Below are 25873 nucleotides of genomic sequence, written 5' to 3'. Positions count from 1 at the left end.
TTCATTGTACTTATCTCTACCTGAGGTTATTGAACTGCAAGTTTATTTCTTTATTGTCATCTCCCCTACTAGAATGTAAAGTCATAAGATTTGTGAGAGATTCTGTTGTGGTGGTGGTGGTTTAGTCGCTAAGTCTTACAAAACAGAGAGAGACTCACAGACAGAATACAGACTTATGGCCGTCATGTCCAATTCTTTGCGATGCTATGGACTGTAGCCCCACAGGTTTCACTGTCTATGGGATTTTTTCAGGCAAGAATACTGGAATGGGCTGCCATTCCCCTCTCCAGGGCATCTTCCCAACCCAGGGATTGAAACTGGGCATATTCTTTTACCACTGGGCCACCAGGGAAGACCCAGAGATTTTATCATAGTTGGTGCTAAATCCCAAGAGCCAGAACTGTGTTAGCCACATAGTTTGTGCTCAATAAAAATTTTTGAATGAAGCTTATTGTTAATATGAGTTTGGTAAGATTTATCTTAGTGTCTTTACCATGATCTCTATAGCCTGCTTTTTAGCCTTAAATTTGTTCTGTCACCTACAAAGAAAAGCAGGCCTGAGTGCCACAGGAAATGACATTTCAGAGTTCTGAGAAAGATGTATGTGGTGCATTTATATCACCATGCTTGGCATGCAGTAGTGATAGAAACTGCTGGAAGTAGTGGAACCAGCAGTAATATTGATCAGTATTTCTCAAACCACATATAGAAGCATCAGTGGTTTTTTCCCAGTTCATCATAGACCGGCATTTTTGTAAACTATAATAAAAAGTAAATAATTAAAATGAGAAAATTGTTCTGTCAATTTGTTACAAATTTTTTAAAATTTTTACTCTCAGTATCAGTACACATCTTATTGCTGACTAAGACCACACTTCAAGTAGCCTTGAGATAGAGAAAAAAGTGGTCTTTCTACTAGTGAATAATATTAGTATTTTTTTTTTCAAAATTACCCTTAATTGTTGATGGTGTTTTCTCTAAAAGGTTGTCCAAAATTACTCATTTTTCTTTCTTTTAAAAATTAGTTTTGGAATTCCCTGGCAGTACATTGGTTAGGACTCTGTACTTTCAGTGCTGTGGGCGTACGTTCCATGCCTGGTTAGGAACTAAGATCTCCCACAAGCCTCAAGATGTGGCAAAAAAAAAAAAAAAAATTAACTTTGACATTCTGGTCCAGATACTTCTAAACCTGTGTACTGGGAAATCTTAAGACTTCTTATGTAACGCCAGTCAAAATTTAGGAAAATTAGAAGGGTGGAGATCCATGTGTTAAGGTGTGTTTCAAATGTAGGTGTAGCCTCTTAAAATATACAATCATGTTTGACATGTAAAATCACATTTCAGTGATTATACCTTATTCCATTATTCTCTGTAAGTTTTACTAAACTATGGGAACATTCAGAATCTCTTACTTTTTTAGGTAAAAAAATAGAAAGTGTCCCTTCTGTCCATAAAATCCCATTCATGGAGTTTGTAAGCAGTCCAAGTTTCTCTTTGTATTCCATATAAAGTCTATTAACTGCACTAAAGAGTCAGATGCATATTTATAGCTCGCCAGCTGTTCTTAGAAATCCCACATTCAGATCAATACCTCAGAGCTTCGTTCCTTCCCGTGTGTTACTGCTCCCCGACTCTCCATAGCCATTCGCTGTCTGGAAAAATGGAACTTGTTTCCTTCATCTTCTTTTCCCCCTTTTGCTAGATACAATTCAGTATTCGTGCTTATTTTGCCAAGTTCCCAAGTCAAATGTCATGTATGGTGTAAAACCCTCAAACACACTCAGGACCCCCTCTGGCTCGTGGCACTCCCATGACACCGCCAGCTCCTCACTACAGCGGCTCCTTCTCAAGTCTGGATCATAAACGGACTAGACCTGCTTGTTGTTGCTTGACGAAATCTTTAAAATGTGTTCTTTTTCAAAGTTGATTTCTGATGTTGTGTCAGTTCTTGTTCATTTTTAATGGCGAACCAAGGTACCAGAGGTTACAAGGACTATGTTGGAATGGTTCTGGCAGTCACCTTCCGTTTTCTTTTCCATTTATTTATGTTTGTTCTCACTTGTCTTCATTTTCCTCTCTCATTTCTCTCACCTTTCCCACTGCCAGTGTTTTATGTGCTTCTTTTTATGTCTTTTAAAATACATGTTTGTGTGTGTGCATTTATTTTTGATTTGTATAAATGATATTGTATTATAGATTTTATGCATTTTTTTTTCTTTCTTTCCCCTCAAAACCATTGCTTTCTTCTTTTTATGTCACTTAATTGTTACAGGATCCAATGCAGGATCTTACATGGCATTTAGTTGTATCTTTTCTCTTTTTAAATGAAACGTAATTCATATACTATAAAATTCATTATTTTAAACTATACAAGTCAGTGGTTTTTAGTATTTTCATAAGGTTGTGCAAACATCACCACCAATTCCAGAACATTTTCTCACCCTTTTAAGAAACCACTGCTTCTTTAAGGATTTGCGAGACATTTCATGTAAATGGAATTATATACTATGTGACCTTTCATGTCTGGCTTCTTTCACTTAGCAGAATGTTTTCATGGTTCATCTGTGTTGTAGCATGTCCGTTTTGGGCTTCCCTGTGGTTCAGACAGTAAAGAATCTGCCTGCAGTGGAGGAGACACGGGTTCAGTCCCTGGATCAGAAAGATCCCCTGGAGAGGGAAATGGCTACCCACTCCAGTATTCTTGCCTGGAGAATTCCATGGAAAGAGTAGCCTGGCAGGCTAGAGTCCATGGGGTTGCAAAGAGTTGGACATGACTGAGTGACTAACATACACACGCATATCCTTTTTATGACTAAAGAATAACATCCCATTATGTGTATATACATTTTGCTTATTTATTCATTATTTGATAGACACTTGGGTTTTTTCCTATTGTGGAAAATGCTGCTATGAACAATGGTGTACAGATTTTTGTACAAATATATGTTTTCATTTTTCTTGGGTATATATCTAGGTGTAGAATTGTTAGGTCATATAGTAACTCATTTTTAGCTTTTTGAGGAACTGCCAAACTGTTTTCCCCAACACCTGCATTGTTTTGTAATCCCACCAGTAATGTATGAAGCTTCCAATTTCTCCACATCCTCACCATTTTATTTTGTGTGTGTAAGCCATTCTAGTGAGTGTGAAGCGGCAGTTTTGTGTGTGCAAGCCATTCTAGTGAGTGTGAAGCGGCAGTTTTGTGTGTGTAAGCCCTCCTAGTGAGTGTGAAGCGGCAGTTTTGTGTGTGTGAGCCCTCGTAGTGAGTGTGAAGTGGCAGTTTTGTGTGTGTAAGCCCTCCTAGTGAGTGTGAAGTGGCAGTTTTGTGTGTGTGAGCCCTCCTAGTGAGTGTGAAGCGGCAGTTTTGTGTGTAAGCCATTCTAGTGAGTGTGAAGCGGCAGTTTTGTGTGTGTAAGCCCTCCTAGTGAGTGTGAGGCAGCAGTTTTGTGTGTGTGGGCCATTCTAGTGAGTGTGAAGTGGCAGTTTTGTGTGTGTGAGCCATTCTAGTGAGTGTGAAGCAGCAGTCTTGTGTGTGTAAGCCCTCCTAGTGAGTGTGAAGCGGCAGTTTTGTGTGTGCAAGCCCTTCTAGTGAGTGTGAAGCGGCAGTTTTGTGTGTGTGAGCCATTCTAGTGAGTGTGAAGCGGCAGTTTTGTGTGTGCAAGCCATTCTAGTGAGTGTGAAGCGGCAGTTTTGTGTGTGTAAGCCCTCCTAGTGAGTGTGAGGCAGCAGTTTTGTGTGTGTGAGCCATTCTAGTGAGTGTGAAGCGGCAGTTTTGTGTGTGCAAGCCCTTCTAGTGAGTGTGAAGCGGCAGTTTTGTGTGTGTAAGCCCTCCTAGTGAGTGTGAGGCAGCAGTTTTGTGTGTGTGAGCCATTCTAGTGAGTGTGAAGCGGCAGTTTTGTGTGTGCAAGCCCTTCTAGTGAGTGTGAAGCGGCAGTTTTGTGTGTGTAAGCCCTCCTAGTGAGTGTGAGGCAGCAGTTTTGTGTGTGTGAGCCATTCTAGTGAGTGTGAAGCGGCAATCTTGTGTGTGTGAGCCCTTCTAGTGAGTGTGAAGCGGCAGTCTTGTGTGTGTGAGCCCTTCTAGTGAGTGTGAAGCGGCAGTTTTGTGTGTGTGAGCCCTCCTAGTGAGTGTGAGGCAGCAGTTTTGTGTGTGTGAGCCCTCCTAGTGAGTGTGAAGCGGCAGTCTTGTGTGTGTGAGCCCTCGTAGTGAGTGTGAGGCGGCAGTTTTGTGTGTGTGAGCCCTCGTAGTGAGTGTGAAGCGGCAGTTGTGTGTGTGTGAACCCTCCTAGTGAGTGTGAAGCGGCAGTCTTGTGTGTGTGAGCCCTCCTAGTGAGTGTGAAGCGGCAGTTTGGTTTGTATCCCCTGGTGACTACTGAGATTGTCTTTTCATATGCTGTTGGTCACTTACATATCTTTCTTAGGAGAAATGTCTATTCAGATCCTTTGCTCACTTTTAATTGGGTTGTTTCTTTTATTGTTGAATTATAAGGTTTATATTCTGATTTTAGATCCTTATCAGATATGTGGTTTGCAAGTCTTTTCTCCCATTTTGTGGCTTATCTTTTCACTTTCTTGATATTGTCTCCTGATGCACAGAAGTTTAACGTTGATATAGTCTAAATTCATTGATCTTTTCTTTGGTTGCTTGTTCTTTTGTTATCAGAGCATTATGTGCCTTCAGGATTTATCCAAGTTGCTGGGTAAACGTATCGATTGCTTTTAACTGCTTGACCATTCTCCGTACTGTGTATTTACCACTCGTTACTTGTCTGCTCCCCAATAGACAGCCAAATCCACATTGTCTCCCACTCCACATTATCACAAACTATCCTCATACACTTTCGTATATGTATTTTATAAAACTGTGTGAGAATTTATTGGAGTGAATTGATCAAAGAAATTGCTTACTTTGACCAGGTACTGTACTATCAGATTTTCTTCTGTAATTGCGGCATCTACATTTCCACCAGCAGAACACTGAGGGTTCCTTATCTTCACATCCCTTCCCCCAATACCTGGCCTTATCCAGCTTTCAAGTTGGCTAGGGTACAGTATGGAGACTGTTACTTCATTGGTAGGTAATTTGCATTTCTCTGCTTACCCATGAATTTGAGCATCTGTTTTTCTTGTGGATTGCCTCTTCAGATTCTTTACTCATTTTTCTTGTGGAGTTGCTGTCTTTTTCTTGTTGGCATTTAGAGATTCCTTATGAATTAGATAGGCATTAGCCAAATTTAGTTTTAGAAAGTACAAATACCTTTTCCCGTCGTCTGTATGTTAACTTTAACTATGGCCCCCTTTATTATACAGATCCTTAATTTAGATGTCACCAAATCAGTCCATTTTTACTTCATGGCTTATACTTTTGAAGTTTTGCTTAAAATAAGGTATTGCTCCCCACCCCATATCACAGAGACTTTCTCTTACATTATCATCTATTAGATTCCTAATTTTGCATTTAGGTCTTTAATCCATCTGGAACCTAACTTTATTTATAGTTCTAGTTTTTATTCTTAGAGCGAGCCAGCTTTTCTAGTGCCAGCTATTAGATAGTAGTACTTCCTCATTGATTTGTGGAGCCATCTCTTCTGTATGTTAACTTCCTCTTTAATCACGCTCTCTATCCTATTCTGCTGGTTTATTATTATCTATATGTATATTATATATATATATAATTTTAATATATAATTTTTAAGAATTTGTGTGTATATATACACACATACATATAAGAACCTCTCATAAGGTTCTTCTATACACACACACACATATATATATACACATAAGAACCTTCTCTCATAAGGTTCTCATTTATTCTTGGTAAAATGGTTGCCAATATATTATGTTTGTTGCTATAGTTTTAACTGTGGAATTTTGTGTTTATTCACCTGAGAAGCCCTCTGAATACACTTCTTCTTAAGTAGGTACATGTAGAAACTCTAGAAAAAGTTTCTCATTGAGGTAAAGATGTACTTAACCCATTGCTTTACTATTTGAAGAATTTTCAGATAAAATTCAGAGAAAACATAGGCCTGTTTGATACCGTGGAATAAATATTTAACTTTGAGAAGTAGAATGTCTTTTACACATAAATTGGAGATGTTATATAGGATGGTTTGAAGGACTAAAAATTAAAAGAAATACTAATGAAAGTTTATTTAACCTTGAAGGGGGTAGCAAAAAACAACATGTAACTGTAAGAATAAGCATCAATTTGTGGTGCTTTTTGCCTAGCAGTGACGTTTCTTATCCTCAGGAGAAGGTAGAGGAAAATTTGAAATTGATCAGCTTATTTATACTGTCCTGCTCTGAAGTTACATACCCATTCCTCTAGCCAAGATAGTGAAGCCAAAAAATTATCTAAGTTGGACTAATTAATACAAAGGTACAGTTATCTTTCAGTCATCTCGTTGATAGATGTAATATTTCCCAGCAGATTCTATTGCCTCGATAGTAGCCATGAAGTTACAATGACAGAATTCAACTCTATAATGACTACTCAAGTTTAGAGACAGGTAACTAGAAATTGACATACCCAGTAAGCAAAGGGTGAAAGGACTTCTGGACTTTATAATGGACACAGGAATGTGAATGAGGGGTGATTCCTGCAGTCAAGGAGTCCACAGTCTCGCAGAGGAGACAGGTATTTAACCCAACTCTGACATAATGAGGTAACCGCTATGAAAATTGGGCATAGGGAGCCAGGTAAGATTTCACAGAGGACATGACATTTTTGAACAGGTGATGCCAGGAGTGCCAGGTGACAAATTTGGATAGTACCTCAGGAGCAATAAAAAGTTGCCCTAGGTTCCTAAGCAAGGCCGTGGCATGTTTCAGTGTCGGTGCCGGGCCTGGAGTCCAGGAGGCAGAATAAAGATGAGACTGTGGGTTAAGGAGGCCAGTGTAAGTAATTTGTTAAGGTAATTAGGGAAATTAAATTCATGATAGTGAATAAACGCACAACAGACAAGTTTCCAGGTCACACCCCTGCCAAAATTTAAAATTAAAAGAATTCATGCTCCACTCTCCCTTCCTGGATCATTTCACTTTAAAGAGGAAAGACAGCCCTCTGGATGAGTTCTGCAAAGTTGGGCCTCCACCTGTACATCTGGTACATGGTGTTGAAACCCACGTAGACACACAAGCCCAGCAGGCAGAGTCGGAGCATCAGAAAGCCTCCGGGGCTGCCACAGCTTAGCCAGATACCATCACTGTCCTCCCACCACTGTTTATACTCTGGCCTGTGTTTTCAGAATGCTTTCAGTTACAAGAAGTTCTTAAATAAGAATAAATTATTTATCTGTGTTTTCAGTCCCAAGAACTTTGACGAGAAACAACTTAATCCAGGCCATAAAAGAGCAGTGCACTTAGTGACCCTGAAGCCCGTTTTCTCCATAGAAACTGCTTCCTAACCATTCAGATTCCGTGTCTTTCACGTCAGCCTTTCTGCCTTCATTATATTCTGAGATTCAGATTTTATCAGTTTCTACATACTCTAACCTAAAAATGGCCCCTACATGGGACATTTTTGCTCAAGTTAGGTCAGTATTTCAGAGTGTACATCTTGAGAGAAATATAGCCCACATCATTTTGATGATTATGATGATAGCCATAATGATCATTTTAATAGAAGCATTTTTTATAGTAATATACCAGGCACTGTTCTAGCATATAGTAACTTAATAACCCTATGAGGTAGCTGTAATTCCTTTTTATAGATGAGATGATTAGAAGCACAGAGAAGTTATGTGTTCAGAAACACACAGCTAGCAAATGATGGGATCTGGCTTAAACCCCCTCAGTCTTGCTCTGAAGTTCATGGTCTTAATCATTAATCTGTGTTCTCTCTCTTTTAAAAATGTGTCACTTTTGACTGCACTGAGTCTTCATTGTGTTGTGCGGGCCTTCTCTAGTTGCTGCAAGCAGGAGCTACTCTCTCGTTGCGGTGCCTGGGCTTCTCATTGCTCTTCCCTTGTTGAAGAGCACAGGCTCCTGGGTGCACAGGCTTCAGTAGTAGTGGTACAAGGGGCTCAGCTGCCCCACGGCATCTCAGACCAGGGATCAAACCCTTGTCCCCTGCATTGGGAGGCGGATTCTTACCCACTGTGCCACCAGGGAAGTCTTTTTCTCTCTCTTTGATACTTTAAATAGTTCATGAATTGAAATTTTGGTGTGATAAAACATTAGAAAGTTTCAGCTTTAAAAATGCAAGTTGAACAACCTGAGGAGTGTCTTTTAACTGTCATCTCCCATGAATTGGCATCTAATTCGAGATGCAAGCAGCTACTTAACTTAGTTATGAAATCTGTCAAAGAACAACAGGAGTTCTGGAGCTGTTGAGGAGGATACAGAAACAAATGTTTCTTTTTTTCGTTTGTGCTCTGAGAAAACAGAATTAGTAAAATCTTGATAAACATTTGTCAACACTCAGGATGATTGTCTAAGTTTGTGTCTGACACTAGAGTCAGGTGAAATGACTACTGCCATATTGAAGGTGCAGGTTAAGGATATGTGTGTGGTTTCCAGACTGGCCTCTGTGTTCCCGCATTCTTAAACCTGTCTTTGTCACCTAGGGCAGTTTACCAGTTATGAGCAGTGTGCCTGGGAAACCCATAAATTGGTTTACAAGACAAGTTCCTAGAGCTCCATCCTCTCAATAATAATGATGGACTGTGTTCACTTCTGTTTCCATGTTGGGTGGAAAGGCAACCAAAACAATGGTGCAAGAGGGAGAGTGGGTGCAGTAAGAATGATTCCTGTTTTCTCCAAACATAAACATCCATCAGAAGCCACAGGGGAAAAGACATAACATTTCAGTTGCAGACAACAGTCCCTACCGTTGGGGACTTGTTATTGGCTCACTTTGATAGATCTTCTCAGCCTCCACATTTTTATGTACAAATTTTTATTTCTCTCATTTTTGCCTTTGAACAGAGCATCTTGGTCCACCATCAGGAACAAACTCCGCCAGGCAAAGCCCAGCCCTGCAGCACAGGCCTATGGGACAGTCACAGGCCAACCACATACCTGGGGACAGGTAGGGCTGCTCTTCTCAGGTTTTGGTTTTTTTCTCTCCTTGTCTCCCCACTTTTCATTACCTGCCCACCCACCCCCATCTCCACACAGTTATGCAGAGGCCAGCCAGTAAGGTCCAGACGAGACCTCCATCCTCCGACCCCTCTGTCCCTTCCTCCCTCTTCCCAGCCTTGGCCCAGGGTGCAGGGTGACCATCCATTCTGCTGACAAGTGGGGATTAGCCCCTACTCTGCTGCCCTTGGTCCTTCCAGTTTTGGAAGAGAAGCCTAGACCCACATGGATTACTGTCTTCTCAGACTTACCTGAGCAGTAGTTGTGCATAATTTTTTTCTTTTGTTGAAAATATTATCCATGAAACAAAAACTAAATTTCCAGAAATTCAGCATCTTCACGGGCATTGGTGCTGCAGGAGAGCCATTTTTCACTGTGACAGGGTCAGCTTATCTGCCCTCCAGTTCAGTGACTTGAGTGCAGTTTTCCTTGATGTAAAATGTGCTAAGACACCCTTACAACAAAACAAAAAAACCCAGCATGGAGGTGTTGGTAGACTTTAAGCCATGCTACAGTTAATGGCCAGTTTTTGCCTGGCATCTCTGCTTCAGACAGTCTGCCTTTATAGCAGTTTGTCAGAGGGAGAATGGTAAGGTTCAGCTCTTAAAGGAAAGGAAATTGATCTACCTTTACATTTAGGCTGTTTTTCTTTTTCTCAGTTCTTAGAATGACTTGATTTCTCTCTCCTGTAGAAGTGCCACAGAAGGTGAAATTGGAAAAGACGTCTCCATTTCCTACAGACACTCGTGGTCTGACCACAAGCACCTTGCACAGCCTGACACCGCGACAATTTCGGTCGTCGGCGGTCGGCACAATCAGGTACCAGAGATTTCCCCCCAGATGCAGATTGGTCTTTTCTGTGGCTGAGTCACTGACACTGATGAATTTTAATTGAAGATCAGTTCAGATGAATTTGTTCCCAGATTTGATCATTCCTAAGGACTTACTTTGTGTTTGGCATTCTGTTAGTGTCCACGAGAGAAAGCAAAGAGAGAAAGAGAAGTTTACTTTCTATTGGAGAAATTTGAACCCTTGGTTAAGTACCGAGAAATAGCAGTGTTTTAGCTATCAAAGTAGGATTGGGGTTTTTTTGGTTGTTGTTTTCTTTTTACAGGGAAATTAGTCAAAATATACTTAAAGGAAACACTTTCCAAAATTCTGTTTTCTGTTCTGTCGTATATTGACCAACTAGTAAAGAAAACATGTAACCTTCAAATTTGTTTAGGCTGTATTTATAGAAATCAAGTAGCCCTTCAACCAATTTACATCCCTTCTTTATAATACAAAAATGCATATTGATATCATATGGGATCACTTATATGTGGAATCAAAAAAGATACAAATGAACTTATTTTCAAAGCAAAAATAGACCCAGAAACATAGAAAACAGACATAGAAAATAGCGGGGCAGAGAGTGGGGGATAAATTTGGAGTTTAAGGTAACATATACATGCTATTACATGTAAAATAGGTACACAGGGACCTACTGTGTAGCACAGGGAACTACACTCAATGTGATAACCTGCAATGGAAAGGAACCTGAAAAAGAAGAGTTTAACATATGTGTGTGTATGCGTAACTGAATTGCTTTACTGTGCACTTGAAACTAACAACATCATACATTAACTATACTTCAATTTTTTTAAATAAAAATGCATATTCAGAGGATAAATCATTTCTTCCAGCCATAAAAGTAGTCCTTCTTCAAACTGTAAATAAAGCAGTCCATGCAACTTGTTTTTCTTACACTTCTCTCTCTAGGGCCTCGGTTGTTACCCAGTGGAGCTGGAGCGGGGCCCCCGGGGCTTTGGATTCAGCCTTAGGGGTGGGAAGGAGTACAACATGGGGCTGTTCATCCTTCGTCTTGCTGAGGACGGTCCTGCCATCAAAGACGGCAGAATTCACGTGAGTAGGCTTCTGTCTGCAATCCTTTTCCAGTCTGGAAACTGCAACCCAGTTTCCAGACTGGAAACTTCTGAAAATAGTTGATTAAAAGGAATGCAGAAACCTCTTGAGTCTGTGAAGCAAGTCTTTCCATCATTAAAACCTGAAAGGCAGATGCTTGTCATGATTTCATTTCCTCTTTGCAGGGTGCTCTTCTCTACTGCAGTTAGGCTGGTTGCACCAGCTTGACTTTGGTAAGAAAAAATAAATTTTACTTACATAGTCAACATTCATGGGCAAAGGGATTAATAAATAAAGTATACTTTCATCCTGGGAAATCCAGGATGAAAAGAATCATCTACTTCTTCCAAGAAACAAGAGTCCCAGGATTTTTTCTTTCTCTCTTAGCTACTTCTAGATGTAGCCAAAAATTGATGGGCATGACTCTCCTGACCTTGTCATCATTTGTAGGACTCTCTGCAACACTGTACCTTTGTTCATGACATTTCAGGATGGATTGTTTAATGGATCTGCAAAAAGATACTTCCTTCCCTCTCCGGTTGTTACTTAGAGGAATCTTACGTTGAAGCTATTTGCTGGCCTCAATTTTTAAAGAAACAGTTAATTCACTGGTATTCAGATAGGTTATAAGTAAAAATTTTTAAATCTGGACAACCTTCCCCCTACCTATTGCCTCATCCATCTTTATACACCCAGAGACTGATTTTATCAGTGTATTGCTCTTGAGGGGAACTCTTGTGTTAAAAGCCTTCTGTGACTTCAAGAGAGCTTTGGACTTCCTCCTCCTACTACTGGTAGGCATCAGGAAAAGAGGAATTTTTATTTTCCTTTTTCTTTTTAAACTAAGTAAGCTAACTAGAAAGGCAAATGACCCTCCCTTGCAGATTATTAGATGGTATATTCTAATAACAATCAGAAAAGTCTTCTGGGTGGTTGGAGTGTTCCATTATCCATATCACTGCTCCACTCCCAGGACTCATTTTATAAACATGTATTAAGTGTCTGCTTTACCCAAGAATTTATATATGCTACTCAGTGAGTTAGGAGGAAGAGTAATCCCCCCAAACAAGATACCATCCTTTCTCTAAAGGACTAGACTTTTGTTAGTTCAAAGAAAGGTGAGTACAAGTAGAGAAAATTTCATACAATAGGTGGCATTGGACAGTTTGAGAGGATTTTAATAGGGAGAGAGTAAGAAAACATTCCAGGCTGAAGAAATTAGCAAAAGGAAGGAAGTACACGTCGTATACAGGGGACTGCAAGTGGTCAAGTTTACCGAGAGGCTATTTAGAATATACACAGGGCAGTAGAAGAAAACGGGAACATGAAAGTAGATTAGTCACCAATATGTAGGCCCAAGACACTGGAAAGTCACAGGTTTTTAACACCAGAGTTCCTTTCAGAGCAATACACTGATAAAATCGGTCTCTGGGAGTGTCGGAAGGACGAGGGGATAGCTTAGCTACATTTAGGCGTCCAGTTGTGGTGGTGGGCATGTAGCTTGGATGGTAATACTGCGTTGGCCAGAATGTTCTGGTTTTTCCGTAACATCTCACAGCAAAACACAAGCAAACTTTTTGGCTGACCCAATACTTTGGATAGAAGTTAAATGATGCTTGTGGGATCAACTGTTAATGAAGAAAAGCCCAGTTTAGATGACAGACAAGTATTACACGAGTGAAGGATGAAGGAAAAGAAAGAGTCAAGGATGGCTTAGAGGCTTCACCCTGTCTGCACTGTAAGAAAACCATCAGGGAGGCCAGTGGGAGAAAGACTGATAATGTACTAAGCTGTAGTCATGTTGAAGGACCAGCCGGTTATGCAGGTGTAAATATTTACCTGGCAATTAGGACAAGAGGTAAAGTTCCAGGTTGTTGTTTCCCAGACAGAAGTGATGACTGACACCTTTTCCATGGGTGAGTTCACTATAGGAGAGGATTTGGAGAGTTGTGGGCTGGGGCAGGACTCTGTACAAGGCCTGTCATTAGTGAACTAGAGAAGGTAGAAAAGACGAGGAGAGTGAGAATGCAGAGCAGCAGAAGCAGAGCTTGGAGGGTGTTGATGGCAACGAGAGGGCTGATGGCCAGAGTAGTGTGGCCAAAGCTGAGCTGCTGGCTCAACGCAGTTCACTTTCTTCTGTGTGTTAGTCACTCAGTTGTGTCTGACTCTTTGCAACTCTGTGGACTAATAGCCCACCAGGCCCTTCTGTCCATGGAATTCTCCAGGCAAGAATACTGGAGTGGGTTGCCATTTCCTTCTTCAGGGGAGCTTTCCGACCCAGGAATCAAACCTGGGTCACCTGCATTGCAAGCAGATGCTTTACCATCTTAGCTACTGGGGAAGCCCTAGCATCTCACTTTCCTATAGAGACAGTTTAATAAAGTGGGGAGAACATGGTTTGGAAATCAGACAGGACAAGGATCAAACTCTAGTTCTGCCACCTTACAGCTGTGCATAGTTGGGTAACATCTCTGAACCTCAGTTTCCTAACCTGCAAAATGTAGATCTACATGTGAAATACGTGGCCCAAGCAAACTTCTTTAAAGTTTTAGTAACAGCAGATTGAGGCACTGTTTATGGGGATGGCATGTTTGTTTCTGGTTTTCTTCATCATTTTTCTCAACTCCCTGCCTTTTTAAAAATAAGCATTTAGTTGTTTAAATTATTATATATTTAATTGTTATTAAATTGTATATTATATATACATTGTATATTATATCACAATTCAATTAAGCCAAAAACTAGGATATAATTGAAATATTGGTTTCAACTCAGATACACCAATCTCACTAAATAAAAGGCAAGCAAGGAGGCCTTCAAGGATTCAAAGTCTACTTCTAAAACATGTTATTCTTTATAATGAACAGAAGCTTTAGAATTCTGCGATTAAGTCAGCTTTAATATAAAAAGCTCTGAAATTTGAAAACAAAAGAAAACAAGCTATTACTGCTATGCCTGGGTTTATTCTGAACTCTAATAGGTCAGCTTTGCAGAGAATTATTTTTCAGGCTACTAAATTATCAAAATCTTGACTTGGTGTAAGGATGACAGGAGCTTTGTTGTAAAGGACAGCTTACTTGGGTGACCACTTCCCCAAAGGATGTGCGTTTACCTCCAGCTGACACTGGCGCGTGGAGCCACCTGGGCATCCTGCCTGCCTTCCGCTCTGGCCTCTCACCTCTTCCCCTGCATCGTTTCTGTTAGGCTGACACTGTGCTTTGTATCCTGTACCTATTATTCCAGTATCTTCAGCACCTGAGGCAGTGCCTTAAACACTGATAGTAGACGCGCCAGACATCTTTACTGAAAGCATAGAATGCAGAGTTTATATTTCTAGATAATGAGAGAATTTCTTTACTATTTAACTCCCAGGACCTTTCACTGGGTAGATAGGCCTTACACTGTTTGCTTGTTCCTTCATAAAGTTTAATAGTGTAATTCCCTAAAGCAAGAAACTGTTAACTCTTGATACAGATGGAAAGATGTTGAGAGGATCTGTAAATTTTGTGAGTCTTCAGCTGGTCCTTAAACCTTATTAAGATTTAGAGAGAATAAAAAAGGTTCTGGGCTAAGGGAATGAGAAATAACCGAATGGGAAAAGTTCATATTAGGGAATAGATGGAAATATTTAACATAGAACAGAAACAGATTTAGATACTGTTATCTTCCAGACCATATGTTTTCACTTGTATTAGTTTTAGTCTCACAGAAACTGTGAGGTAGGTGGCATTACCCCCACTTGCAGAGATTAAAACTGAGGCTCAGGGAGACTAAGTCACAGCCACAGGGGACCCAGGCCTGCTGTCACTCAGCCAGGTCTGTGGGCCTTCGTGTCAGGCCATGGCTCATGTCGCTGGACTCAATTTCTTTGGGAGGCATACAGTTTCTTAATGGGTTGCAAGATAAGGTAAGCAATCTGTTAAAAATATTTTGTCATTTTAATACATTTTAGTGGATGTTTTAAAAATTGCAAGACTGTCTTAAAGTGGCTTTTTAAAGAATACTTTTTTTTCCTATCCTAATTTTTTCCTCTCTTCATTTCTCTCTTCTCCTCTCCTGTATCCCCCACAGTTCTATTTTTCAATAGGACAAAAACCTGACCTTGAATTTTTTTATCAACAGGTGTATTCCTCACTTTTTATATTATCATGTTAAAATTTTTTTTAATTTTATTTTATTTTTAAACTTTACATAATTGTATTAGTTTTGCCAAATATCAAAATGAATCCGCCACAGGTATACCTGTGTTCCCCATCCTGAACCCTCCTCCCTCCTCCCTCCCCATACCCTCCCTCTGGGTCGTCCCAGTGCACTAGCCCCAAGCATCCAGTATCGTGCATCGAACCTGGACTGGCATCTCGTTTCATACATGATATTTTACATGTTTCAATGTCATTCTCCTAAATCTTCCCACCCTCTCCCTCTCCCACAGAGTCCATAAGACTGTTCTATACATCAGTGTCTCTTTTGCTGTCTCGTACACAGGGTTATTGTTACCATCTTTCAAATTCCATATATATGTGTTAGTATACTGTATTGGTGTTTTTCCTTCTGGCTTACTTCACTCTTAAGTAACAAACTTATAAGAATGGTTACATTTCCCTCCCAAAGATGTGATTTTTCTATCCTTAGCTTTGTATAGTCCAGTTTAGAACTTTCCCCCTTGTGAGGGCCTCCTCTCCGTTACCCTAATTTAAACACAGATGACATCTGGTGGCAAAGTTGTTCAATTACAAGTTTTATAGCAGTTTACTTATGCTGAAACAATAAGGAATATGCAGGTTTGGACAGAGAATTTAACCCAAAGAATATAATTGAAACTAATTATAACCTCAATCATGTTTTTACAAGATGTACCCAAAGCATGCGCCAAATAGTATCTACTTTTAATTTTCATTTCCCTAATTATCAGAGGAATTATTTCCCTAATTATCTAGTGCTAATTCATCATCTGTGTTTCCTCATGAAAATGACTTTTCTCTAATCACTTATTAAAGGAAATCTGGGCACTGACTTTTTCACTTATATACCTATTCTGGATATAAGAATTTTATGAATTATGTTTATTACTTTTCTTCATCCTATTATGCTTATTATCATCTTTCTTTGGCTGGCTTTTTTTTTTGGATTTTTTTTCTACTTTGTATGTTAAATCCATCTGTCTTGTGAGATCTTCCATTTATCGCTTTTTTTTTTATAAATTGCAATAAAACTATTCTATAGTCTTATTTGAAAATTTTTTGCATTGTATAGAATGGGCTGCAGTCTACAGTTAAATCTTTCTCATCCTAATACACTTTAAATCTTTTTTTTTTTTTTTTTTTTTTACCAAAAAATAGATCACTTGAAAATTAACATTTGTGCTTGTTGTATAACCATGCTTTTATCTCATTAAATCCTCCCCAAAACCCCAGGAGGGAGGGAGGTACAAATGTTATCTCCACCTAACAGGAACATGAGACCACTCTGCTAGGACGAGGTGGAGCCAGAAGTGAACCACAGACATTATAATGCCTCCAAAACCCAGCTTCTAAGCCACTGTGCTCTGCCCCAGCTGTGGATACAGAGCTGTCCTACCCACCTTTGTTATTTAATCACTGCCTCCTCTTCTGTTATTTCTGCATTGTTTTAGTCAGCTCTTGCAAATATTTGAATTGCTTTTTGGAATTTCAGTAATTGTCCATTGTTCAAATTTTCTGTTTTGAGACCAGTACCCTTCAGTTGCTTGTCACCTTGAAATAAGTTTAAAATCGACTGTATTTTAAAATCATTACCATCATTGTCTTTAAGCGGGTCCTTTGAAAAAGTTAGACTTCAGTCATTTGTACTTTTCCTTTTCAAATAACTACAGACATTTCTAGTAAATAGCAATGGTACTGGAGGCATTTTATGCTGATCTGAGCTTTTGTTTTCTAGGGAAATCATTGTACACAGAAGGCATTTAGTGTAAGCCAGCAATTGGTTTTAAACAAGTATTCATAGTAGGATGAATTTCTCCAAGCTGAATTTTCTTAGTTTTAATATCTAGAAACGTGTCATTTATGTAATGCCTCATACGTGTACAGAGTGTAGTGGCAACACAAAGGAAGGAGTGGGCAGTTCTCCCTGGAGGCCGGGAGAGGCTTCCAAGATGAGAAGCCACCTTCCTAGGTTTTAGGATCTTCAGCTAAAGTTGGACCTTCACAGGCAGATTAATCAGAGGTAGCTCTGTGGGACCATGTGGGTCAGATCTTCACCTCTCCCACCACTTAAGCTTTGGTTGAAAACTTGGAATTTGATTCTTGGTTTCAAGATGCCCAGATCCTGCTTACTAGGCATATAAACTTTCATTTTGTAAATAAAACCAGACATTGTCTCTTCCTGTTGCTACCACCTGTCCAACTCCTCAACTCTAGCATTACAGCACCATGCACAAGTTAAATATTTCACAAATGAGAGCTCTTCAGCAGAGTTGGGTGGCTCTAGGGATGACAGATGGAGAAGGCGATGGCACCCCACTCCAGTACTCTTGCCTGGAAAATCCCATGGACGGAGGAGCCTGGTGGGCTGCAGTCCATGGGGTCGCTAAGAGTTGGAGATGACTGAGCGACTTGACTTTCACTTTTCACTTTCATGCGTTGGAGAAGGAAATGGCAACCCACTCCAGTGTTCTTGCCTGGAGAATCCCAGGGACGGGGGAGCCTGGTGGGCTGCCATCTATGGGGTCGCACGGGGTCGGACACGACTGAAGCGACTTAGCAGCAGCAGCAGGGATGACAGAACAGGAGCGAAGAAGGATGTATCATTTCATTTGTTGTTTCTGTGAATATTTCCTGCCTAGGTTGGTGACCAGATTGTTGAAATCAATGGGGAACCCACACAAGGCATCACGCATACTAGAGCAATTGAGCTCATTCAGGCTGGTGGAAATAAAGTTCTTCTTCTATTGAGGCCAGGAACTGGCTTGATACCTGACCATGGTAAGTAAAGTAGCTTGCCTGTATATGAGAGGGTGTCAGGGAGGGGGCAGCAGAAGGAAAAAAAAACTATTTGGAAGGGACAGATATTTTACTATTAATAGCTAATTCAGAGGTAACCACAAGAACCATCTAAAGTTAGTTACATAGCGTAGTTACTATAAATTATAATATTACAAAATAAGTGACTTCATACAGGACTTTTATTACAACAGGATATATGTTAAGCTGCTTTCAACAGAAAATATAGTTGCTTTTGCAGAGAAATGTGCCTGGAGAAAATAAGAATGAGAGGCAAAGGATTTTAATGTCATGAAAAACATTTAAAATCTCTTCAAATGTTACTTTTTTCCTTATAGTAAGATGAGTTTCTTTCTTAAGGAACAGAGTAAGAACCTTAGGCTTTTCTGGTCATTTGTCAAAAATAAGTTACCTATAGCGGTACCTGGAGACAAAGATTTGGACCTGGGACCATTTCTGTAGTCCTGTGCTGATATTAAACTTCCCTGGGTTCACTGTGTGTTTCTGAAGTATCACAGTATTAGAAACCACCCTTTTCCAGCTGAGCACACTGGCTTACAGTACCACCCCACTGGTCCTCGTCCCCTCCAGCTTCCTTCCTCCCCGTAGAGCTTGTGGGTTAAGTGCAGACATCATCTCCTGTAGTCCCCTTCCAGGCTGTAATTCTCTGACTGTATTACCTTCCATCATCTGCTTGTAAATCATACGTCCCCGGTGACATCTTTGCTAACTGCGCTGTGATGTATTTTTTTACACAGTCCTAGGCTTTTTCTCTTCCTTCTTCAGGTTTGGCTCCTTCCGGTCTGTGCTCCTACGTGAAACCTGAGCAACATTAAGGCTTTCAGGGCTTTTCTTGGTCTTTCCTTAAAAAGATTTGGTAAATTTGCATGTCTTGTAAATCACTTCCTTCTTTTTTTTTTTTTAATTAAAAATGATGCTATTAAATACATCTACTTCTATCTTCTGCACTTTTCAGTTTCCTTTTGACATTAAATTTAACAGCTTAATGCAAGAGAATTATTTACAAATGCCCATGAACTCCATTCTGGTTACCATAGTTTGGTTTCCTTTATTAGTGGATTTTGGCAAATCTTTAAGCTATATCCATCAATAATAGCTAAATTAGTAAGCTGCTTGGACCAGATAATTTGGTCCAATTTTATTAGTTATTTCTTTTAAGCTTTTTATTGGGCTTTTACTACTTATAAAGAATTTACACATCATATATTATTGTACTTATGAAAAGTAATTAGAAAAACAAATGCTCTTACTTTATATTATATATATATATAAAAGAAACAGCCTACCTTTCATGTACAAGTACAGTTGTCTGTATACATCTGCCATTTATATAGAGGGATATACATGAACTTTATAAAATAGTCTGTTTAAGCAGTCAGTAAAATTCAAGTGGATATCAAAGTTCAAAACTTAATTGTTCCTATTATAGTTCTAAAATGTAATAATGTCCTTCTCAAAATCACTTTTTTAGGTGACTGGGACACTAATAACCCTCCATCTCCCAATGTGATTTATGATGAGCAGTCACCATGTCACCCACCTTCGCACTCTGCTTCCATATTTGAAGAGTCTCATGTGCCAGTAACTGAAGAATCATTGATGAGAGTTCAGATATGTGAAAAGGCAGAAGAATTAAAGGACACTGTGCCTGAAAAGAAAAGCACTTTAAATGAAAATCAGTCTGATATAAAACATAAGTCTCTTCTTCATAAAAATGTGAATAAAAGGGACCCACCTAACAGTCATGGGCATGGTGATAAGAAAAATCTCTTGAAAGCAGAAAACGGGATCACACCAAGAGGCAGGTCTGCTAGTCCCAAGAAGTCAGCCAGTCAATATCTGGAAGAACATGCAGGAAAGATTCCCAGTCCTCTGAAAAATGACCCCAAAAGAAGACCCAGAGATCGCTCGCTCAGCCCCAGGAAAGGCGAGAATAAAAGCAGTCAGCTCGGCGTTGGGACAGCTTCTGGACAGGATCATTGTGGAAAAAGCAGGGGACGGTCTTCAAGCCCAAAGAAGCAGCAAAAAACCGAAGGCAGCAAAGACCAGTCAAATGCGAGTCGAAGAGCAGGGGGCCATGCTAGCGACAATGCTGAGCAGATCTCAGACGCAAAAGAAAGATCAGGTGTTTTCGGGAGAGACACAAATCTGAGTCAGCCTGGAAAAAACAGAACCAGGTCTCCAGAGAAAAAAAGCAAGCGAGTGGATGAAAGGTCTCTTCCATCCAAAAAGACTAACAACGTTACTAGTAGGGCAATACCAGAAAATGAAAAAGGCAAGAAAGCAACCTCCGGACAGGTGAGTTCTAGTAAAGATAAAACAGGAGAAAATGTCAGAATATCAGAGAAGAAGCTAAAGCAGGAACCTGACGAAAGAATGGCTTTAAGCAAAACGGAAGATCACAAAAGAAAAGAACTTGAGGTGGCTGACAAAAACAAAGAGAGCGGGGGGTTCAAACCTGAAAGTGGTTCTCCTGCTAAGAAAACACCAATAACTCCAGGGCCCTGGAAGGTACCAAGTGCAAGCCGAGCCGCAGGCACCACTGGGGTGGCTGAGAAGCGGCTGTGACCTTTAGTGTAAAACAAAGAAAAACAAGTTGCAATCTTTTCTTAGAAAAAAGCAGCATTTCCCCCCACCCCCACCAAAATCTTTTTTTCCGAAAATTCTGAAGCACATATAAGGACATTTTAATTTAATTTGAGCATCAGGTTACCTAGGCTGCATGAAGGGCGTGTAGGATTGCTGAGAGCCCACTGTCCCCCTTTGCGCTCAGGAGGAGCTGAATCCCAGTGCTCATCGGACACGCCCTGCTCAGGACACCCAGCTCGTCCTCATGAGTGTCTGAACAAATGACATGTTGACATTCATAACGTGGTTACAACTCATTTTATATTTGTGCCAAGTTATCTACTGTATCATGTCTACTTTATCCTTCTCACTCAGCTATTTCCACAGTAATGAAAAAAGTAGGCTTGGCTCGGAAGTTGATATTCTCAATAGCATGTTGCATGTTTACAGACAGAAATATTTGAGCCCTTGCAGAAGAGATTGTTAACTCGTTATTAAAGATGGCAGTTACCTTTCCTAACAGCTACTGATGATGTCCCCGTTTAAAAATAAAACTCCCAAATATCACTACTGGAAAGAAAAAAAAAATGTAGTCAAATACTGACTTTCTTACGATTTTGTTTATTGTGATTCGGCTGGGTAAGGCATTTAAATAACTGTTAAAGATGTTACAGATGAACTGTGTCATCCAACCCTAATTGATCAACCATCTCAGTTCACCCTTCTATTTGTTACTTTATTATGACACCACCAAGGGGCATGTGGAAATATCACTTATTGCTATTTGAAATTTCTGAAATCTAAATTTGTGTTTCTGGATATTTTGATTGAACTATTAATGCTAAGTCATTTAGTCATTAATACATACTATATATTTGAAGAGAGACTTAAATCACAAAACCAGTTTCACAGTCTGTTGCCAGATGAAGGACCATCTGGCAGCAGGTATGTAGAAGCAGAACTTACCCGAGACTAGCTCAGCAACTGAGGACAGACGTGGTGGTAGACATTACGAGATCTTATTTAATTTCTAGCTATATTAACTTATTTAAAAACAGGACAGTAAACATCTGCTTAGCTTGTACAAATTTTCAGAATTCTTTTTTAAGGTCTAACTAAAGATGCTTACTGGAAGGTGGTTAACAGTTTTTAGCTCCATAAAACAGATCCGGGTTTTTCAGCCCCCAAAACTAGCATTCGGTAGCATCTATAAATAAAGGAACATTCTCAGAATAAAACCATTTTCTGGAGTATTCGAACGCTGTTGTTCTGTCACCCTCGGTTCATCTTGTTATTGTGAAACACATCATGTTCAGGTCCTTCCCTCTCAGAAATTCTTTAATATAACAACCGAAGCCCCTGTAGATAAGACATTCTTCCCAGAGTGAGATTTTTTTGAAACCCCCTTTTCATCCAGAACTATATTTACCTACCTATTGTAATTACTTGAATAGAGACAAATTAGAAGGCTTGATAATGCTAAGAATTTAGTACCACAGAAATGATTTATTTTCCCTATAGTCCACAATTAGTGATAAAAATCCTATTTTTATTGTTAACTGTGACATAACTTTGACGTCATTTGTTGTCAGTCTGATGTGGCTCTTTCCTCTCTAAGTAACCGGTCACTGTACTGATTCTGTACTGACTTAGCAATGTGGCCTTGGAATGCTAAGCAAAATATGGATGTACTGGTTGTAAATGTTTATATATTGTACAGTACCTTTATATATACACTTGAGGTTCTGATTAGAGAAAGAGATCTGTAAATCGCTCGTTATTTTTTATATAGATATTAAAAAAACAAAAATCAGTTCATGACTTGCATTTCTTTTTACTGTTTTTCTGCTTGTGGCGCTAATTCTCATCATGGTCTGAGTCCTCAGATTTTTATCCTTGTGAGTAACAAACATTCAAAGTCCTACAATCAGGCAGACTCTTACAGTGATGACCTTACCTGTATAGTTATACTTTTAAACTTTAAATGTATTTAGAGATAAAATTAGTTTGACTTGAATATCATTATACCTCCTTCATACCTTTCATTGTAGTTTTGTGTAAATAATTTGTTAGCCTGCCCCCAATCCTTTCTTACACTGTCAGGGAGAGAAAAGTACTTATGTTACTAGAAATTATTAGACATTTCTAATGGATATAGCAATGTAAGTCCAGTTCCCACAAATGCTGTTTCATCAGGTTGTGTGGCATTTCACAGTATTTTTTAAATCATTTTGTTTACTACAGGTTGTACTTACTTATACAGTGAAGTGTTCTGACTTGACTTCACTGAAATTCTTGATATGAATAATGCCTGAAACCTAGTTTAAGACCATGGTTAACTGAATACTCTTGAGAAAAATAATTCCTGAACCTACCATTACATCAGCTCATATTGAAAATAAACCCTAAACCTCTGGCTTCCAAGCTCCATCATGGAGATGTGTGTCTTAGCGAAGCCCACAGAGTGGCACCAAAATCATTTTGTTGTTTTAGTGAACTGACCACAACAGCAAAAATGTTCTGGGATGCATCACATTGTCTTCCTAGAGAAATCAGTAACAGCCTGTAATATTGTTGTCTTCTAACTCACATCAAATTTTTGGGACCAAGTAGCCTCTGCACAGAGTCAACTCCTGTGTCCAAGACTTCTGAAATAGAAAAGCATATGATTTTTCTTATTTCTACATGAGCACATCTTGATCATTTCCTTTTTAAATAGTCAGATGTTTTCATGTAGAAAAAGTCAAATGCTTTTCAACATGGACTAATGAAGAGTTTCATGATTACTCCAACATTCAAAGAGAATGGGGTTTTAAGAAAGCAAGGAATACCCAAATTAAACTGTGTGACAGTCTTAACTACTGACCTCCACAGAGATGTGCTTAGGCTGAAGTCTGGTCCAGAGTGAGCGCCAAGAACTAGGAACGCTGGTGTGAACAGACTTCAGTCACAAAACGTGACGATTCAGTCTGGCATGAAGGATTCATCAGAGCAACTTCTCACATCATCCTGGCATGCTCCAATGCTGAGAACTGCTTGTACTTTTAAACAATAACAGATTTACTTATTTAGGCAGCTCTTTATTTTTCATGCTATTAAGGTTTATCAGCAATACAATGACTGGTTTAAAGCACAGCATAATTATGACATCAACTCTATAATCTTTGCTTCAGTTAATTGAATTAGTTTTAAGATATTCACTAACTTGGATATGTTTTCAATGTTTCTGTGCAAGCAGAACCTTAAGTGTAAGAGAGGAGTATGAAGGCTTATGAAGAGTAGAATTTATCTGCTAAAGAACTCAACCTTTCTCATATATACATTAAAACACAAAAACATAGCCAAGTGCTTTAATTTAGCCTGAACCTATATTTTTCCGAAGAATCTTGTGGGTATTTGTCTATTATACAATGTTTGTATTAAAGCCAAGTGAACTATTAGTGAAAACACAAGTCGAGGCTTATTTTGTCCTTAATATAAAACAGTAATTGTTACCTTGAGTAATACCTTATTACAGCTTATAGGCTCAGGATGTACTGCAGGAAAGGTATGGAATTATTGCACATTTGTGAAATTCAAACTTCATTATTCAAGATGCACACCAATAACTGCAAGAAGCAAAGGATTACTTTAAATGACCAAACTAGTCAATACCTGTATAGACGAGATAAGGTTTAACGAACTTTGTTGTTCAGTCGTGTCTGACTCTGACCCTGTGGACTGCAGCACGCCAAGCCTCCCTGCCCCTCACCATCTCCTGGAGTTTACTTCTTAATAATGAATTTACTTCCTGATAATCCCAAGTCATACACTGTATTTGGAGAGTTAGACCCATTTGCCCCATTATAGAGTGTGTACATCTAAAACATTTCTAAAATGAATTTTATTAATTTGAAAGAGAGTTGTTTGTAGAGTGCACAGGTTCGCTGACCTCTAGACGCATGCTTAGTCATTTTAGTTGTGACCAACCTTTTGTGACCCTACAGACTGTAGTCCACCAAGCTCCTCTGTCCATGGAATTTTCCAGACAAGAAGACTGGAGTGGGTTTCTATGCCCTCCTTCAGGGGATTTTCCTGACCCAGGGATCAAACCAACATCTCTTATGTCTCCTGCATTGGCAGGTGGGTTCTTTGCCAGTAGCACCACCTGTAAGCCCTACCTATAGATACAATGAACCAAAAACAGACCTGCCCATAACCTTTACTTTGTAGGACATTCTGGTATTTAGAATTTTTCTACTTGTCTCTGAAAATCAAGAAAACCATACCCCAATTAAGAAAGTAGTTGGTTATTCAACTTTTCAAAGTGGTTTTATTATACATGAAGCATAATGTACATATTTAGGAAGTTTGAAGTTATACCTCCATGGCAATTTTAAGAGACAGACTCTTTCCCAAAACAACAAATTATAAAAGTAAGTGAACAGGTATTTTTCTTATCCATCTATGGTTATGACTGTTTCAATCAAATGTATGAATGGCATAATCTAGTTCTGTTTTTACATCTCGGTTTAATTTCTCAGTAACAGGTAAATCCTAAAGTATTACTCCTTTTGGTGGATCAAAAGTCCAAGTTTCTAGAAATTACCATACAGGAATAAATGAAGCACAAAGAGTACAACTCTTCCATCCTAACAGAAAAAAAACAAAAACTGCATAAATGGTAAATTACTTGAAGTCTATTCATTCTACACATTTACATTATATACCTATTATGGAATCAGCTACTCTCCTGCATTCTGGGGATGGTTGCAGTCCATGGGGTCGCTGAGGGTCAGACACGACTGAGCGACTTCACTTTCACTTTTCACGTTCACGCACTGGAGAAGGAAATGGCAACCCACTCCAGTGTTCTTGCCTGGAGAACCCCAGGGACGGGGAGCCTGGTGGGCTTCCGTGTATGGGGTCACACAGAGTCGGACACGACTGAAGCGACTTAGCAGCAGCAGAACAGCTAGAATTAGCAGGCAGAGTACCAGAGAAAAGACAGCTGCATAGAGAGGAGAGAGCTCAAACAAATGTGCTGCGAGTTCAAGTGTTCAGGTGAGTATGCATCAGCACAAGGATATACTCAACAGGGAAGGACCACCAAAAAGAATCAGGCCAAAAATTCTTGAGCTGGGAATAGTTCATGTTCCTACAGTCAAACTGAGAAAACCCCATCATGAAGAGGGCATCATGTAGAGTGCTCAGAAAAATATTGCATCAGTTGTGGAAAAAAGTAGCACCAGGTTTAAGGCTGCTCTGGCCTTCCTAACAAAAGCTTAAAAGCAAGCCTTAAAATGATCAAACTATTTGAATAATTTAACTATATTCTAAAA

The 25873-nt window shown here is 39.5% G+C and overlaps 2 protein-coding genes across 15 annotated transcripts in view; one reads left to right on the top strand and one right to left on the bottom strand.

The window, feature by feature from the left end:
- MAGI3 (membrane associated guanylate kinase, WW and PDZ domain containing 3) overlaps window positions 1–22365 on the top strand; it is a 259109-nt gene extending 236744 nt beyond the window's left edge. For 5 of the 7 annotated variants that reach the window (XM_061410539.1, XM_061410537.1, XM_061410540.1 and 2 more), the window contains 5 exons: window positions 8929–9031; window positions 9774–9900; window positions 10843–10986; window positions 17807–17945; window positions 19456–22365. In XM_061410539.1, the coding sequence (XP_061266523.1) occupies window positions 8929–9031; window positions 9774–9900; window positions 10843–10986; window positions 17807–17945; window positions 19456–20552 (1610 nt within the window). In that variant the 3' untranslated portion in view covers window positions 20553–22365. Of the gene's footprint in view, window positions 1–8928; window positions 9032–9773; window positions 9901–10842; window positions 10987–17806; window positions 17946–18749; window positions 18836–19455 lie in introns of those variants that run through there. The other 2 variants (XM_061410546.1, XM_061410543.1) reach the window with 1 other exon arrangement.
- Window positions 18128–25873, bottom strand: part of PHTF1 (putative homeodomain transcription factor 1) — an 82475-nt gene continuing 74729 nt past the window's right edge. For 2 of the 8 annotated variants that reach the window (XM_061410613.1, XM_061410606.1), the window contains exons 17-18: window positions 23419–24160; window positions 20469–20553 (exon numbers count right to left, since the gene is read on the bottom strand). In XM_061410613.1, the coding sequence (XP_061266597.1) occupies window positions 24128–24160 (33 nt within the window). In that variant the 3' untranslated portion in view covers window positions 20469–20553; window positions 23419–24127. Of the gene's footprint in view, window positions 18827–19524; window positions 19633–19719; window positions 20554–22444; window positions 23201–23418; window positions 24161–25873 lie in introns of those variants that run through there. The other 6 variants (XM_061410566.1, XM_061410579.1, XM_061410562.1 and 3 more) reach the window with 6 other exon arrangements.

Source organism: Bos javanicus, chromosome 3 (assembly GCF_032452875.1).
Source record: "Bos javanicus breed banteng chromosome 3, ARS-OSU_banteng_1.0, whole genome shotgun sequence".
Lineage (NCBI taxonomy): Eukaryota > Metazoa > Chordata > Mammalia > Artiodactyla > Bovidae > Bos > Bos javanicus.
This window is presented reverse-complemented; position numbering and strand designations above follow the sequence as displayed.